This window comes from Schistocerca cancellata, chromosome 8 (assembly GCF_023864275.1).
Source record: "Schistocerca cancellata isolate TAMUIC-IGC-003103 chromosome 8, iqSchCanc2.1, whole genome shotgun sequence".
NCBI lineage: Eukaryota > Metazoa > Arthropoda > Insecta > Orthoptera > Acrididae > Schistocerca > Schistocerca cancellata.
Genome location: NC_064633.1, coordinates 428,412,785 through 428,431,281, shown reverse-complemented (window position 1 = coordinate 428,431,281; position 18,497 = coordinate 428,412,785). Strand labels below are relative to the sequence as shown.

Below are 18,497 nucleotides of genomic sequence, written 5' to 3'. Positions count from 1 at the left end.
CTGTTTTGAAGATGATTTATCAAACAGCTAGCCACATACAAAGAAACGTATACGTTTATTTTTACAAAAACGTAAGAGAATCAACTCACCGTGTAATGATTTAATAAAAAATAATAGATAATGGATGACAGGATATTTCGCATTATGTTGGTGGTTCTGTTAGCTACGATTGTATACGTATAAAGTGAATTTATACCAAGAAAGAAAATCAGAATATATCAGTAGTTTCTTCGAATATTTATTATGCAGATGGCAAGTGACACAACACAGGGCTGATCATAAAACATCAACGGCTACTGGAAGTACTCCTCAGGGACAGTCCTGTTTCTGTAAATGTCTCCCATAAAACTCGCCGACGCCTTGGGGGTCCTCGTCCGGTCTGTGCTGTTGAAGTCCACCTGGTAAAGGCCAAACCTCACCCTATGAACAGCCAAAGAAGACAAGATTTTTTTTTAAAAAAAAGAGTACATAGCATTTCATTCTATGCTGATGGCATAGAATAAAAGTAAACTTACTGACAGACAATATCACGGATACACTGGTATTAACGTATTTATGTATAAAATTCTTAGAAGCGTTTACAGTCATCGAGGTTCCGACAAGCGAAGTACGAAAAGTCGTATTCTGAAAACCATATTAAATTGCTTTAAAATACAGAGAAGTATCTATTCTAACACCCATAATTGTCATTTATGATTAAAAATCTGCTTTTGTGTGTAATCCATGTCTGAAATTTAACGAATAAAAATATACAGAAGGACATGTCGGTGAAATCGACTAGTTCGACCATCAGGTCTACAAGATTCGTAGATTCATTAATGAGCTATTATTTGAACAGCTAATACATGAAGTAATACCACAGTCATACTGACCGACATAGACGTTGCTACGTTGTACGTTCACCCTTTACTCGATATCGAAAACAACAGAGTTTCAAAAGAATCAGTATAACACAACGAAATGGAACACCTCGTGGCAATGATCCCGATGACGTAAAGATTATGAGTTTTCATACTTGACTGCTCCACTACTGACACACCGGAAATGACGTAGCATGTTCTCATGTAACGACTGCCAATTGTGTATAGTGTTGTTGAAGTATAAGCATTATTTGTCAACAGTACAATGAAATTATCAAATCCAATGTGATTGATGTAAAGGGTGACAGTTATTGATCTATTGGGGAAAAAAGTTAAGTTAGTTACAAACTAAGGCATGCACACACTTTGTACAACGTGTAAACGTCACTACAGATATTCTGATTTAGGTTATGACATGTTCGGTGTGAATGGCAGCCCATATGGCGGCCAATCGGGCCCCATGCCAGTGGTCTCTGGGTACCCCAGAGGCTCCTCCTGGTCCCCAAAGTGCTCATCCGGGACATCACTCTCCTGCTTCGAGTGGTCGAGGTCCGTCTTGCATGAACCACATGTTGTCGAAATCAGGGTCACTTTGAATAATGAGGATGAAATCGTCTTCCAAACCGTTCACGTACCGTTCGATAGTCACTGTGGCATCAATGAATATCGCACAGATCAATCCATGACTAGTTAGTACACACCACATAGTCACCCGTCGAGGGTGAAGAAACTTATCTATCGCGAAATGCGGATTCCCAGTCCCCCAAATGCGCCAATTTTGCTTATTGACGACAACATCCAAGCGAACAGTATTCACATCAAAGTCCTGTTCGTCAATTCTGTGGACAATGTTGGTTAAACACAACCGCTCTCCAAACGACCTGGGGCTTAATGGCTGATGGGTTTGAATTTCGTATGGGAAGAGATGGAGGTCTTCAACAACAATTTGTCGTAGAGTCTCCCGGTTGATTAGCACCTGTTGTGCAGCTCGTCTGATAGATTTCTCCTGGTCTGAAACACAGCGCGTGTCTTCTAGATGTTCTCAGGCGTTTTCATCCTTTTTGGACGACCGACATTGCCAACATTCATTATCATGAACACTATCCTTTCTCTCAAATTTACGAATCAAATGCTTGATTGTTAGCACACTTGGACCCATTGCCTTCGGCTTGAACTCGGCAGCAAATTTCCTTTGAGCAGCAGTTGGGCTGTTATTGCTCCCATAGTAGACCTTCACACGCACTTTACGCTCAGGCATGCTGTACCGTGACATTTCTACGGGCAGATGGCTGACAACAACAAATTGCATTCGCATGCTCATAATATTTCCCGTCATGTACTGCGGCCAGCCGTGGGTTTGAACGTCCTAAGGCAAACCGTTTAGAAGTTTTGGCGATTCTGTATCGTATAATTCACTGTCACTCTGTATGTGCTTCACATTCAAAGCAGAGCACTCAACGTGTCTGTCTTGCAGAGAATCCGGGTTCCAGTTACGATTTATTTGCTTGGTGGGTTGACTGCACTTTGAATCGAGAGTTCAATTGAGGGGCTTCTTGAATAGGAAGCAGCGGCTTCTACGTCCGCATGCCGACAAGTAGAGCTTTGTGAAGATCCCTTGTCCTTTCCCACAGCATTCAAATAACGCTATTCGGAAAATATACACATCGTGGGGTCTCCACAGCACGATGGTGGAGTTTAGTTCAATTTCTGATAACATTGAATTATGAATTTCGTTTTGGTCTTCCCAGTTTGATGGCTTTCTGGGGTTACCACGAAAAAAAAAATAGTAGAAGTGCTGTTGAGTGGAGGGAAACAAAGAAAATTAATTTTGAAATATGAGAGTGCTGATGCTCGACTTTAAAACTAGACAAAACAGCTTAATGAAGGAATCGTCAGTGTGGTTCTGAAAGTGTGCTACTGTGCGTTGAAGAATTATTGACTCATTAGCTATGAGAGAGGGAGACATTTGGTAGAATCTGTAGATTCACGCAGAGCTTAGATGCGAAGAGAGATTAAAGGTCTGAGTAAGTTGGTCGGTGGGACGTTGAAATGGTTTTGCGGTATCGGTAGTGGATATACGAAAAAACTGAGATATCTTTTCTCATGCTTCATATGGAGTGTTATTCATTTGTAAAAATTCGGAATTGGATCAACAGCAGTTCATGGAAGAAATTACACTTGTTCAAGCAGCGAGTAAAGTTTAGCGACATTTATGCTCTTCCAGCAGCCATGTATAAGTCATTATAGTGAGATATTTACTATGCAATACCACCATAGCGAGCTATAGCTTAAAATTGAGCAATTTCATCATTCACTGATGCTTAAAGGCCTCCGTACATTACGGTATGGAAAGTAGCCTTGGAAGGATGTGAAAAGATGACGAGAATAAGTATCAATAAGCAGAAAAATTAAGGATCTTAATCATTGTGAAGATACAGAAGAAAGTTTAACATTAGATTGGCACATCGAATAACTAGTAAGGAGATACTTAATCGAATTGCGAACAAGAAAAAGATACACGAATTGACTTAATGAATAGGTCGGTTGATAGGACACTCCTGAGGCATCGGGAAATCGACCGTTTGGTATTTGGATGTGCCGAGATTAATATTTCAGTGTATATGTGTGTGTGTGTGTGTGGGTGTGTGTGTGTGTGTTGGATTTAAAGTGTTCAAGAGCAAGGTTAGATGCACCGTTCGGAACTTACAAATGGCCACATCTGAAGCCAGATGTCTCGTTTGCCACAGTAAGATCTAAGATTTACGATCCTTGCGATTAGAAAATACATCAGAAGCAGAAAAGCCAGCACAATAAGTCATTTGCAAGTCATGAATGGAATTTCTGAAGGGAGCTATTTATGTCCCTAGCGCCAGAGATTGAAATCACGTAAACATTTTTTCTGATATGGCTATATAAATACGTCAATATAACACTACACACACACACACACACACACACACACACAGAGTGTGTAACGAGTATCAGTGCAGATTTTTTGTAATCCTTTCCCTATTATGTACAGACATTTGTGTATTGCTTGTCTTTTGCCAGCAACGAACAGTCTTCCCACAAACACGTCACATACCTTACAACGTGATGTTTCCCGCACAACAGTAGTTGTACCACTAAGTGGACCATGCCTGCTGGAATAGACAAACCCATTTGTGTCCACGCATCTACACTTCAACAGGTGACCAGTTCCTTAGAGGAAAATAAGCATTAGTGGCTTGCTCTTGTCACAGGTACTTGGAGGTACTATCCAACCAAAAAAACTTGCAATAATTACAACTATTAGTCAGCAAATGACGTAAATACTGATGTAATATGGTTCAGTATGCCGATCCCAGACACCAATAGAAATATCTGAACTCATACCCATTACACTCTCTATTCGTCAACAACATGCATACGACAACAGGTCCAACAGCAGCAACGAATTCCAAATGGTTTTCAAAGCAGGACCAGAGTACCTGAATGTCGAACTTTCAGAGGTTCCTCATGAGTAAACAGAGGGAAACGTATGTGACTTACGCATATCCAGAAGCCCATTCTAAGTTGTCGATAATGCTCCACGCCATGTAACCAAAGACATTCACTCCATCTTCGTTGACAGCTTTAAGCATTTCAGCCAGGTAACTCTGAAACAAAGACAGTGAAATATTTCCTACAATTGTGCAAATTCTGGAGACAGACTATGAAGTAGACTCTCCATCACGATACACGCCTTTAAAACGAGTATTTGGCATTTAGAAAGACAGGGACGCGTGGGTACCTAGTATGAAACTTTAGTCACTTTATCTTATGCGCTTTATAAGCAGCTGAGAATTAATGGAAGTTGTTTGACGACCACTGACTCAGAAAGGTAGTTTGGTGGATGTACAGAACTGTCAGTTAGGCGGTAATTACAAAAAAAACGCGACGAATAGTTAATGTCTTTAATATGGTTGTCGTCCATGAAATAATAATTAACACATAATTTTTCTGTTTGAACATTTCTTTCCGGATCATTAAATATTTCTTGTAATTCCCTCAAACGATGCTGTATCGTACCTTCGGGTACGTAAATTCGAATAAGCTTCTCAATAAAGCCAGAATTTGATTTAGATGCAAAATATAAAGTTATTGATACACATATAAATGTATTAAAATATTGATGTTTTGAAAATTGTCCATTCGCAGGAGAATTTCATATGTGTTAGTTGCTTTTTACAAGTTCGTGTGAGAATGTTATTCATCTCTGTATATAAAACGCTATTTCCTAACTGACTGACTAACTGCCTGACTTCATATCAGGCGAAGGTGTGAATCTTTTACTGCATGCGTCGTTTAAGGAGAGATTTTTCGAAATGACAACCCCAAGGGGTGTGAAATAACGGATGAAGGGCTTTTTTTGCAAAATGTTGCTATTAAGGCAATTTTGAAGCTATACTTAAGAAAATTGCTATTTGGTTTCTTGGTGGTGAGAAGTAATGAAATATATCTTTCAGTATTTTTGGAAATTAAACCCTGTGAGGATGAATTCTGGATGAAAGTCTTTCTTGAAAATATAACATTATTGAAGAAAGACTTAAGTATTTGTAAATCTACATGTGTGAACATTGGTATTTGACTTCTCAGTCACAAATAAAAAAGACGTGTTTTCGTTTTTTTGGAAGTAGGACCACTATGGGGGTAAATGGGGGATGAAAACTTTTAAGGGAATATTTCTTTGTGCAAGTATTTTTGAAGCATATGTAAGAAAATTTGTATGACTTCTCTGTTAGAAATAAAACATGCACATGTCACTCCTTTCGGAAATTAAACTCCTAAGAGGTTAAAGTAAGAGATGAAATGTTTTACAAAAATATTTCATTGCAAAATCGTGTTTATAGCTGTATCTTTGAAAATTGGTGTTTGGCTTCTCATTCAGAGATAAAATACGTGTTTCAATGTTTTAGAAAATTCAACTCCTAAGGCGGTGAAATAGGGTCAGACAGATTCTCTGACCCAGTCCAAGCCGATATGGATAGAAACTTGAAGGTTGGAAGGGAGCGTAGCTCTTATATTGTAGGTGTTTCAGGAAGGATTGTCCGAAATTCCATTCCTAAGGGGGTTAAATTAGGGATGAAAGGCTTTTTGAAAGTATGTCGCAAATAAAGTAATTTTGAAGCTAGAACTACAAAAACTGCAATTTGGCTTTTCAATCAGAAAATAAAAAACATATGTTCCAGCATTTTTGGGAATTCCACGAAGGATACACCTATGGCAGTTCGTATTTGTCTTCTCGGTTAGAAATAGAAAAATATATTTTCAGTGTTTCTGGAAATTGAACCCCTAAGGTTTAAGAAATTATTTCGTTACCTGAAAAAAGTTTAAAAGTATTTTATGAAAACTGATATTTCGCTTTTCACTTAGATATAAAGAAATGTTTGTTAGGGGATGGAAGTTGCTATGGAAATGTCTGCACAATAACACCAAAGACATGATTAACAAACACTTTAGATTCGAGGTACCGGAATCCCTTTTTGGTCAGAAGTACATTCAGAAAAGACCATACTTATATGACCTTAATTAGCGAGAAAACTTACAAGGCACTGAAATTTATCAATAACATAAAAATTACATTAAATGAAAACAAAGAAAAATCTCTGCAGGACCGTACAGTTCACTCGAGCAAAGCAGTGGGCGTTAAGGTAATCTTGTGTATTTTAAATTTATCTGTATTTCACTGATGATGTTTTCTTTGTCCTATTACTAATAATTATTTTGTGTTATTAATAATTCTGCTGCTCTTATTCTCGTACAGATCAACAGCTAATAATCTCTGTTCTCTTCGTTCATACCTAGATCGTTCACATAGTTCGAAGCAAAAACCTTTGCAAATATGCAGAATTATTGTAATTTTCTTGTTGCCGATGGGCATGGTTTCATGCGGCACTTTTTTTTGTCATTCTCTGTTCGATTAAATTCAAATGTGGAGCAATTCCACAAATACGACGTCAGAAAAATACAATGTTACTATTAAATTTCAAAACAAATTGAAATATTTAAGGGAGGAAGCTTTTACACGAATTTTAAACAGTAAGAGGAAGTTATGGACACGAAGAAAACGACTGAATGTACAGTTGACACATAGCAATTTTAGGAAAAGAAAAATAGAAAGTAAGTGAAAAACGAGTAGATATAGGCGTCATCTAGCAGGAAACTGGACTAGTTCAACGTCATATAAGAGTTAGAGTAGTATATTCTGAATGATAGACATCTTAAATGAGATGAAAAAAAGTGAAATTATAATTATAAACAATCTTAACAATGCGTTGTCCTCTAACAAAATATGAATAGTATAGATAAATTAATTCATGGCCGATAAGAAATATTTTCAAAGGCACAAAGCTTGGAAACTTAAAAAGATTTTAAACCAACAGAGGCAGGAGAAATCTAAATATACTCCATGGAAACAATAGTTATTAATTATGTAGGGAAATAGCTTATTTTCTCCACATAACATAAATTGATTTTACTTAATGTATTCTTTTTTCATTTACTTTGACTCCCCTTAAGAAGACTGGTGGACAATTTCGTATTTCATAATTGGGTCCAAGCTACAAAGGTCATGGGTATCTTTACAAAAAAAAATTCTAGCAATGCTCCCATGCGGATTATACTGGAGCCGCAACAACACTTGCTTATATCTGAAACACGAATATTCAAGCTTTGAATGACAGGCAATACAAATATGACAGAAAAAGCTGGTGAGAAAGTGGTATGCTGCTACAGGAACCCCAAAAGGAAAAGCTAACAATACTCTGACGAAAGGATTACGCGGAGTATTCCTCATTTAGACCCCCCCCCTCCCAAAAAAATGGCTCTGAGCACTATGGGACTCAACTGCTGTGGTCATAAGTCCCCTAGAACTTAGAACTACTTAAACCTAACTAACCTAAGGACAGCACACAACACCCAGCCATCACGAGGCAGAGAAAATCCCTGACCCCGCCGGGAATCGAACCCGGGAACCCGGGCGTGGGAAGCGAGAACGCTACCGCACGACCACGAGATGCGGGCCCCCCCCTCCCAGATTAGGCCTAAAGCACTTCGAAACAATTAATAGAAAACTATATTTTCCGCCATAAAAATTATGTTCATCTACTCTGGGTCTGCCTCATCGCCTTTTCATCACATTAGTTTATGTGTCTTTCTGTGTCTAAAGCAAACAGCAGGTAGAGAGTGGGCAATAGCAAAACTGATAAATAGACACGAACTGCAAACAGAAAGGAAGAGGAAACGAAACCCACATTAGGTGAGCATCAGGACGACTTTTGTTTTAAGCATATTGAGAAAAGTAGCCGATGCTGTAAAAATTTCGACGAAGAGTATCAACACAGATGTTGTTTCCAAGTTTGTTGATCTGTGGTCTCCATTCAGTGAATAGGTAAGAGAGGATGGAACAGCGTCCATGAAGCGGCCATGTCCACATAATAAACATAAATAAAGTGTGCCTCTTCAGGGCTATTATTATATTAGACTTATGAAATGAATTGTTCACCTTCTTTCACTGGGTGACAGCCAGTGTAACTGTACACAAACACACACACACACACACACACACACACACACACACATACACACACAAAGAGTTTAGCACAAGAACACTAAATATCCCATTTACGCTATATACTATTTTCCAGAGGCATACTGTCAACAATAGTGCATTACTTGTAACGTGTACATGTCCTTTTGATATTTGCAAGTTATCGATGTGCATGTCAGAGAGAGAGAGTAAGTTATGTTGCTGTTAAACAAAATCCTGTCTCGTTGTGGCACAGTCTTTGTCTCTGCTGAGTCTGATACATTCTTAGTTGAAGTGGAAAAGGTGATGAACCTGTTCAGCAGTCCTGTGTTGACTTGTGGTTGGATGTGTTAGATGAACAGTTAATGTAAAGGACAGCAAGAATGAATATGATGCATATATCTATCGGAGACCGAAAAGAATATAAATCTTGAAGAATGCTATTTTCTTGAACAGAATAAGTATGAGGTGAGACTGCAGAACTGTGCGCATGGTTTGTCAAAATGATTATTGCCATCTAGTTAACTTGCTCAGAGCTGAGAGAAAGACTACCCCACAACCGTGAGTCAAGCAGTAGGATGTCGACTGATTGAGCTTTTTGGTTTTTATAGAACTTCACTGTTAACATAGTACCTTTATAAAATCATAATCATTTTGTTAAGCATAGTATTGTACAGACGAACGTTATTTCTGATGATCATGCGAAGTTTTGTTCTGTCTTTTTGCATACATACTTCATTCTACAGTCGTTGCCTTGGAATATCATTTCATAGGATTACTTGTTTTCCCCATTCCTCTGTTGAAAGAAGGTTTATTATTACGCATTACCGCACTGGGCCATACGGTATGTAACAGTTTAAATTTAGTTCGGAAATTTTATTTAAAAAAGAAATCTAGCTTAGCCGCTGCCTGCTTGATGTTTGCTGTTGCGCTTTAGAGAAACCTGCAACGATGTTGTCAGGACGCTAGGTGAGTGGAAAATTTTATTGTTTTACTTCAATTGTTTATCTAATATAAACACATGTTGTTTTCAGACCAGTTACAGTTCACTTCAAATTAGGTTATGTTTAGTCAAAGATTAGCATACGAGAGTAAATTGCATCATAGTTTGTGGGTTTACAGTTTTCGTAATATGTAGATTTTTTTTACAGAGTTGGGAAATAAATTTGGGCCGAATTTCATACAGAAACATATAGTGTGCGGCTTTAATATAAGGACCTTTTCTTCCACCATAATTCGTTCTTTTTTTTTTTTTTTGTTAATACACAGCCAGATAGTGTTGGATTTCTCGAATATAAAAAATACCGCTGCGCTAATTTTACTAGTGTTCAACTTTTTTTCCCGATAATTCTTTTTGTGTTAATTTTGGGAAATTTTGTGTCGAGTGACAATTATCCAGTACTTTGTTACATAAACAGTTGGCATGATAATACAGGTTTTGCGTAGATTCCACTCATTGTTAAATATTTGCATGATAATAGTACACTTTAAATCTCTTGTACCGTCGCTTATTTTTTGTGTTTGCATCTTTGCTACTTAACTAGCTTAATTTGTATCCCGGTACATACGCTCGGACAATTTTTTACCATAAGAAACCAGAAGGTTGATTTTTGCTTCTGATGAAGGAATAGTTTTAGATTCATGAAAGAGTCAGTCGGAACTAGTGCTAGTCTCTTGAAATAATTCGATACAGGTTAATATGGTTCAAATGGCTTTAAGCACTATGGGGCTTAACGTCTGAGGGCATCAGTCCCCTAGACTTAGAGTACTTAAACCTAACTAACCTAAGGACATCACACACATCTATGGCCGAGGCAGGATTCGAACCTGCGACCGTAGCAGCAGCGCGGTTGCAGACTGAAGTGCCTAGAACCATACAGCCATAGCGGCCGGCGATACTGGTTAATACATCTGTTGCTGAGATAAATGGATGTTGACACGACTTTAACAGAAAATTCAGGTGGTATATACTCACTCCATAGTAGCTGATGCGCCCTTGGTCATCGAGTTCTCCGGTGTCGGCGTAACCATTCTCCGTTACAATAATGGGATATCCCTGGTACTCTGTGGCCACCCAGTTCAGCAACTTCCGAAATCCCCATGGTACCACCTGTTTTCAGTAAAATAATACGAAATGCAAACGAGGAGCAGTAATCAAAATTAATTATTTATGATGTTCAGACAGTGATATGAATATTTTTCAAACAGTCTGACGCACGTTAAAATAGCAATTTCAAAAACAAACACAGCATCAGAAAATTAAGTGTTCCGTTGTTTACTAGCAGCAATAAAAGTGCCTTAGTGCAGTTGTATCAGAATAGACATAGTAGAAAACCTCAGATACGCGACGTTTCAGGTAGACAGATGGAAGATGTCACTAGATGTAGCTGTAGATAAATAGGCCGCCAAAAAGAAGCGCTTGAGGCAAGAGGAGCAGCATGTGTGCTGAGAATTGTATTTATATGCTGAGTATTTTGTTGAGCTCTGTGTTGCTGGCAAGTTGCCGTCATATGGCTGGGCCAGGTAGTTCAGACCTGCTGCTCGGCAGAGCGACCCGGTTACTGCAGCCAGGGGAGCGCCTTTCGACGTGTTACAGCGGCTCTGCGACTTGGAAGTTCCGAAATGGTAAGGGAGAGTGGTCCACTGCTTGCTTGAGGAGTAAGTTAGGCAAGATATCCGAGAAACTGAATATGTTACAATGGAAACCTAATTTATTCACTGGACACACCAAACTACTTATAGACATGCTACAAAAAATCTAAAGGCAGTGTCGGATTCGTGAGAGTGAGATGACTTCATTAAGATTATTACCATGTGTATAAAATTTTTACTAACGAAATTGGTAACATTGATGTACACGAGAAATTGTGTTAAAATCAATAAAAAATAGTGGCCCTGTATGCCAGCTAGGGAATGACCATACTCCTATTATTGTCAAACAAAAGACTTGCAAATAGAATTACCATTTATAAATAATTTATTGAATAAGTTAACCAGCATTCCACAAAGGATTATCGCCAACATGAGAGAGTTGTTCCATTATCTTACAATCAATCACCTTATTTAATGACATGTGGTGGCTTAATATACTTCTTGACAGTTGCTTAGGAACAACTGACATCTGGTAACGAACGAAAGCTAGTCGCTAGAAGACAAGCAACCACTGCTACGGAAGACCCGATCAATGACAGTAAAAGGAAATGTAGAGGTTCGGAAGTGTTAACTGATGCTAAACCTGTGCAAAAAAGCTCAGTATATATTTGATAGTTCATGCAGTTCGGTGTTTGATGAAGGTTGTTGTGAAACCGATTAGCGTGACATTCCGGGTGGTATAGCAACATGTCTGCAAAACATCATTTGAGCGCTCACGATCGTGGAAGAACAGCAGGGCCTTTCCAAGCCAGTCACAGTGTCACTTCTGTGCTAATGGATGCGTCTGAAAATAGCGCACGATTAAAAAAGGCCACTGAATTTGGAAGTGCTATACGAAAGCACGAAAGCATACAGGTGGTCGTAGATGGAGCACCATACCGCAAAGAGGATCGATATGACTCCTAGTAGCGAAAGGGAACACGTATCTCACACCTAGGTAGATCGCTGCAGACCTGGCAACCGCTGCCGGTAGCCTGTTTGTGAAAAAAATATTTCACGGCGATTAAATCAGACTGGTTAGCATGCCCAGAAGCCTATTAGAAGCATCCCACTTCAACCACGCCATTGTCGAGAAATAATTCGTTGGTTTATGAAGCACGTTGGTTGTGGTTAGCGATAGTGGTCCAGAGTGATGTTCTCCGACGATTCCTGCTTCATTGTGGCAAGTGATACTCACCACCAGTTCGTGTGGAGACAGAGAGAAACACGTTAGACACAACAGAAAGTTCATGAACCGCACTGACATGACTTAGGCGTTATCGTGTGGACAGGCATAATGCACAATGGAAAAATAACCACTTCATATCGTTGCGCGAAGTAACGTGATGGAACAGTGGTACTGCAGGATGATTATTCTGGATCACGTCCGTCTTTATGGGGGTTGCGGTATGTCCCGACTTCTTTTTTATGGACGACAACGCCCGATCAAACAGGATTGCTAAGGTGTCGGGCGCTCTGGAAGGTGAAGTACTGTACGTATGCATTTCCTACATACTTCCCGGACGTAAACGATTTTGAGTATGAATGGGATGCTTTTGGTAGGTCCTTCTCAATGGACACTCCTGACCCGAACCGGGCAATAACTAAAACCACCTTGAGACAGAAGGGGACAATACGCTCCATATATTCCTCAACAGTTTGGTAGCTAGCACGAATAACAGGTGCAAAATGTGTGTTAGTATCCGACAAAGTCATATCCTTTACTGAGAGTCCGATATCGGGCGTTATGTTGGGAGTCTAATCTGTGTCAAACAGGAACGCTATTTATGTCGGTTATCCTGTTTTCCCATGTGGTGAAATCTGTAATATTTTCCGTTATAAATATAACATTACACCTATATTACACATTTAATTTGTTTAATGTCGTGCATCATTACCTTAGATTATTCCTGTGCAACAATATCTCTGTTCCTTAGCAGCTGTCAAGCAGTGTATATCCAGTATTGTTACTTGACTAACGTAGAATTGCACTAATGTGGTCAGTAACGTTTTCCTGTTGATTAGTTTCACTCCATTTCCGTTTGTTCCGCATAAAATTGAATAAAGTATGTTCTTATTGGTACAGTGACAATTGAATAATGTGATGTTTTTAATAAGCCAAAATTAATTGTCATACTATGTGGAATCCTGCAACTGTGGTCGAATTCCAAGTTGCTGTATAGCATAACGTAACGTTCGCATGACGAGATTTGTAAATAGGAAGGCTGACCAGAGCTCAGGGACTTTCGTCTTCGTCTTCTGGTCGCTGAGATTGGTTCTCGTAAAGTATTGTTTGCTCAGAGAGCCTCTTGGGCTTGAGTATTATCCGGAATTGTAAACACATTCGGTGTCCTACAGTTGAGGATTTAGAATATACATCTGTTCGAGACTGGATTTCGACTCAAAGTCGGGTCATCGAGGACTGAATATTTCGACCTTGGTGAATTTGTTACTGTAAGAAGACTTGTATGCAGCTGTTGAACGGGCTGTATTCGTAGCTCCGGTGATTTAGAAATTCTGAAGTTCGGTTGTATGCTTTTAGCGATCTTTTGTTTAATGATTACTATTCGTGTAAGAGGCGATAAAAAAGTGTCCCTAGAAGGCCGTACAGTCCAGATTCAAGAAGCAACCATCGTGACCAGCAGCGTGAAGAGGTCCGTAACTGACTGCTGCACATCCTCGTCCGAAAGGTCGATCATTCAAGGACTTTCCAGAGGACCAGCGGTGTCGTAAACGTATGACGAGAAACCACAACCACGTGGGGGGCGCTCAAGTGTCTCAGACTTGATTTGTAAATTCTGCCCTACGATATCTGTGACACGGGGAAGTATGTAATCGTGAAACGGCAGCACCTGTTTCCGCAGTGTTCCCGGATGTTTCGCCTTAACTGCACGCCGTAATGTGTCCAGTGCAGCGATGTTCCATTCCTCATTGATGAATACACCAAGTTCCTTGAAAGAATGAATGGATCCCGGTAATAAAAGAACGGGATGTACATAACCTTTCCAACAGATGGCTTGCTCTTGCACTTATTGGCACAATGAGATAATGGACGCTTTCACTACAGTTCCCAGTACTGGTAATAGCTTTCGTCGCCTGCAACAGTGTTCTCAAGGAGCGTGTGGCCTTAATCACTGAAATGCATCGGGTGCTTCAGGGAAACAGCCACACGGTTTGCTTTTTGTTCGGCGCTCAACGTCCAGTGTATCCACTAGTTGTAGACCTTACGGCAGCCTAATGCCTGAAGTATAATATGTTGCTTGTTACCGAAGCTGACGTCGAGGTGCTTTGCTAGTGCACGATTGGTTACGCACGGTCCGCGCTAATAACATAGCCAACTGCCTACTTGTTGTTGCCCGTAATGAAGGAAGCTGGCCTCGCAGATCAACTGGTGTACCGAAACTTGGTGCACTTCTCCACAATGGTGGTTATGAACAGGTATAGGTCCCATACATATTCCTCACTGCCCGATGGATGTCTGTCGGATTTGGTCCTGCGGCAGCCGTGAAAAGAATAACAGCTCTTTGGTCCTGTTTGGATGCATTTGGTAATAACGTCATCATAGTTCACGTTTCCGCTTTTACCGCAAGAAAGTCACTTATGTACCCTCATCACAGTCATGCTTGGTTGCATTTCCGCTGCAGCAACGCCCTCAAACAGAAACTATTTGTCGCCCCTTATTAACTGCGTTGTTTAATTATATAACTATTTATCACTTGCTAATTAAGGTTCTTCACGAACAATCCTTGTCGCCATAAGGCCTTGAGGTAACAATGCATGACCAGAATCGTTATGATAAGATGAGCCACGTCAATAGCTTACTTCGTATACTCACATTCTGCTGGTCAGACACCAGTTATTTGAAGCTGACTAGCGATTACCTTTCACATAATTGTTACCGCAAGTAAAGTTGCACACTGTAGTCAATATCAGCAAATTATTTATCTGGTACTGTAGATGTATTACTCAGTTGACAACTAGAAACGGGTTGAAAATTGCGCTTTTCTTATGTTTAAGTTTACGTTTATATTGTTCTTGAGGTTCTTCTGTCCACATGTATTTCGAAGAAATGTATGAAATGTTCTATGAGACACAACGGTAGGTTGATAGGTTGATTTGTGGGAGGGGACCAAACAGCGAGGTCATCGGTTCCGTCGGACTAGGGAAGGAGGGTGAAGAAAGTCGGCCGTGCCCTTTCAAAGGAACTATCTCGACATTTGCCTGAAGCGATTTAGGCAAATCACGAAAAACCTAAATCGCGATAGCCGGACGCGCATTTGCACCGTTGTCCTCCCGAATGCTAGTCCAGTGTGCTAACCACTGTGCCACCTCGCTCGGTGACACAAAGGTAAGACGAGTTTCGAACGCAGTATTCTAGCCACCAATTCTACATTCTATTTAACAGTCTCTATTGACGGCCGAACAATATTAACGGACTGTGGAAACTAATGGATGAAACACAATGCGTGTTATGCAAAGAACATTTGGAAACCAATTGACATAACTTCGTTAAAAATTCACATCGTACTTTAAAGTAAGATCACAGACAGGACTGACAGAAATGTTTACTTTTGGTACCACGCTCATCCACTAAGAATCAGGTAGTAAACCATTTCTCCTGCTTTAAAGGTAGATGCAGACTGAAAATTTTGGATCTCATTTTAAGGCTTTGTGACCTGACAAAATTTTGCCTGCTCAGTGTTGAAACGGGAACCAACAAGGGAACAGTAATTTAAATGGTAATGGTTTATCTGTGACAGGCTGAAAGTTTTGATCTTAGAATTAGGCTTATTTCCTTGCTGTATTTGGTGTTTTCAAGAATGACGCAAACTGTTTCAACTATTTGCCATCGATTTTTATCTGTCTATTATACCAACATAGGCCTTGCATCTCTTAAAGTTTCGATAAACATAATTGGAAGTATCATGCTTTCCTGACGAACTAAGCTGGCTACTGCGATAACGCAGGTATGAAATGTTCACCCACTGTGGCACCCTTCCATGCATTTTTGTTAATATCAGTCAAGAGCTTTAAGTGGTTTTGATTCACACTAACTTTTGTTACGCATTACATTATATTCATTTCATCAATGTTTTGTGTACTCAGTGAATTTTCAACGTATTTATTGAGCCTCGTTATGTGTTTTGATACTTTTCATGTGATGAACAATTGATAAAATTTGGAAAAATTCGATTTGTTTGAGTTGTTGGTAAAAATCTAATTGTTCGGTAAATTTATTGCTCAGAAAATTATTGAAAACATGAAACGCTGTACTAACAGAATTACAGGACTTCATAATTGCCTTTGCCACCCTAATTCATTAATATAACAGCTTTAGGATAATTCTTGATCTTTTATGTCCCACCTGCTTACTAACATATGTTTTTCCGTCAGTTCTTCATATTTTAGTCGTCTTCTCCGGGAACATTCTTGTCTTTAAACTGCGGTGGAGCCTTACTACAACATTTGGGAATGATGGATATTGGATAGTTTCTGCCACAGTGGCTGACTAATACAGCGAGCATTATATTACACTTACATTTCAAATGATACCTTGCTCATTGGTAATAACAAGTCGTCTCTTGATCATATTCTTGCTTACTTTAGATCTTACGTTTGTTATTCCGGATAAAGCATTTCCATGTTCTGCATTCAGTTTGTTGTCTGCATGACTGAGATAAAATTAAGTTTCGTCACGTCCTTTAAGATTTGTCTCACTGAAATCCTTGCACGCAACATTACCTCTCTCGGTTGTCTTCCCAAAAAGAGTAGGTTTGTATTGACAGATACCTATTGCTTTTGTTTCGTGTCTGACTTTATATCTCTGTCCAATCTCTCGAACTATTGTGAAACTCCTTCCAACTCTGATAATTGGACCACTTTGCGAGGGATAAGAAAACCTTAGAAATATTCAGCATGTAGCCATATCTACATATTAATGTGGGATGTCAATGTAAAATGAATCGTTTCACATCATTACGATTTATCTTGCAGATTAACCATGGTACATGAAACAAACTAACTAACCAGCTTTCTGAAATGCATTATAATGTAGAGGTCCTTTACTTTGTATTAAAAAACAATTGTTTACTTTTGCTAATATACAGCTCTCTAATTATGGTTACCCGAACTAGTTTGTATCACTATCTGTCTGAAATCGTTATAAAATAATTACTTAATGCAGTCCTCAGGAAAATATTCTCTTCCATATATGTTGCCCTCCAAGGATTGCTACCTTCTGTCTGATGGAGAGGCTCAATACCACTGAAATAGACCATCAGTTGGAGAAGCTTATGTTAGCTTGCCGAATAGTAAAGGTGAGGCAAGCGGAATGCAGTACAAAAAGTTATAGCGTTCCTTCCAAACTGGACGGCTGACAAGGAGAGGAACGCCTGCGTAGAGGAACCATCGCCAGTTTTGACAAGGGAGAACAGTTCACTTCCAAATTCTCCAAGCTGGTGACTGATGAAACTCCGTCAGAGAAAAATGTCGAATGCGAAAGCTCTCAGTCCAGTCTTTGATGTAACAGAAGACCGCAGCTGCTATGTCAACGAACGATGATTACAGTCACATGGAGTATACAAGGGTGCGCCACTAAATCAGAAGAAGCTTTTAAGGACACTATAAAAGTAATAGTGTGTATATGAGTTCTAAGGAAGACAAAGACAAGGTGAAAAATTATTGTCTCTGTACGTACAGTAGCACATGAAAGAGAGAGCGACATTTTCCATTAATAATAATTGTAAGGGAAACATTACAATGTAGGAATAGATCAATAACTTCATCTTACAAGTTGACGTGATTATCAAGAGACAAAATTTTGCAATTATAACAATATGTGTTCCTACTGACGAGTTGAATGACAGGTAGCTAAATTGTTGTGAAGAAAAGTCTATGGTAAACAAAGGAAGTAACCAGAAGGAAGTAATAATAATGCGAGAATTAAATGTAAGAATAGAGCTGATAAGTCATAACAAAATCACTGAAGGAGTCTTACTAGTGTCCAGGGATGGCAAAACTTATCAGAATCTTTTGATTGGAAGTATATAGAACCTATTAAGGTAACCCGCAAGACGAAGCCGAAGGAGATGAAGTATACATTGTAGTACCAAGAAAAGTAAGGCAAAATGATAGGGGGCGGAAAAATGTTAAATCTCTTAGTCGAAGAAATATCAGCTAAGAACAGTTAAAAGCAGCTTTGGAAATTCTTGGAATAGTTTTACTAAATTGACTCTCCACCTATTGAAAAGAAGAAGACATTAGTTAAAGAAAGGAAGCAGGAGGTGTCGTTTAAATTGTGCTGTTATAGGTGTAATTTGTTAAGTACCTTGGCTCTAAGCACAAGTGTCTAACGGAATTTGGGAACCTAAGACCCATCCAGGCTCAGTACTGGTGAATCGTGTAACTTCATACTTTAACAATAAATACCAAAATGTACTTAAAGAGGGCGAAATCCC

General features: G+C 39.2%; 1 protein-coding gene across 1 annotated transcript in view; it reads right to left on the bottom strand.

The window, feature by feature from the left end:
- Positions 1–237: 237 nt before the first annotated feature.
- Positions 238–18,497, bottom strand: part of LOC126094820 (myrosinase 1-like) — an 83,728-nt gene continuing 65,468 nt past the window's right edge. Inside the window, exons 9-11 of the mRNA XM_049909396.1 lie at positions 10,385–10,519; positions 4,392–4,498; positions 238–420 (exon numbers count right to left, since the gene is read on the bottom strand). Coding sequence (XP_049765353.1) covers positions 294–420; positions 4,392–4,498; positions 10,385–10,519 — 369 coding nt within the window. The 3' untranslated portion in view covers positions 238–293. The remainder of the gene's footprint in view (positions 421–4,391; positions 4,499–10,384; positions 10,520–18,497) is intronic.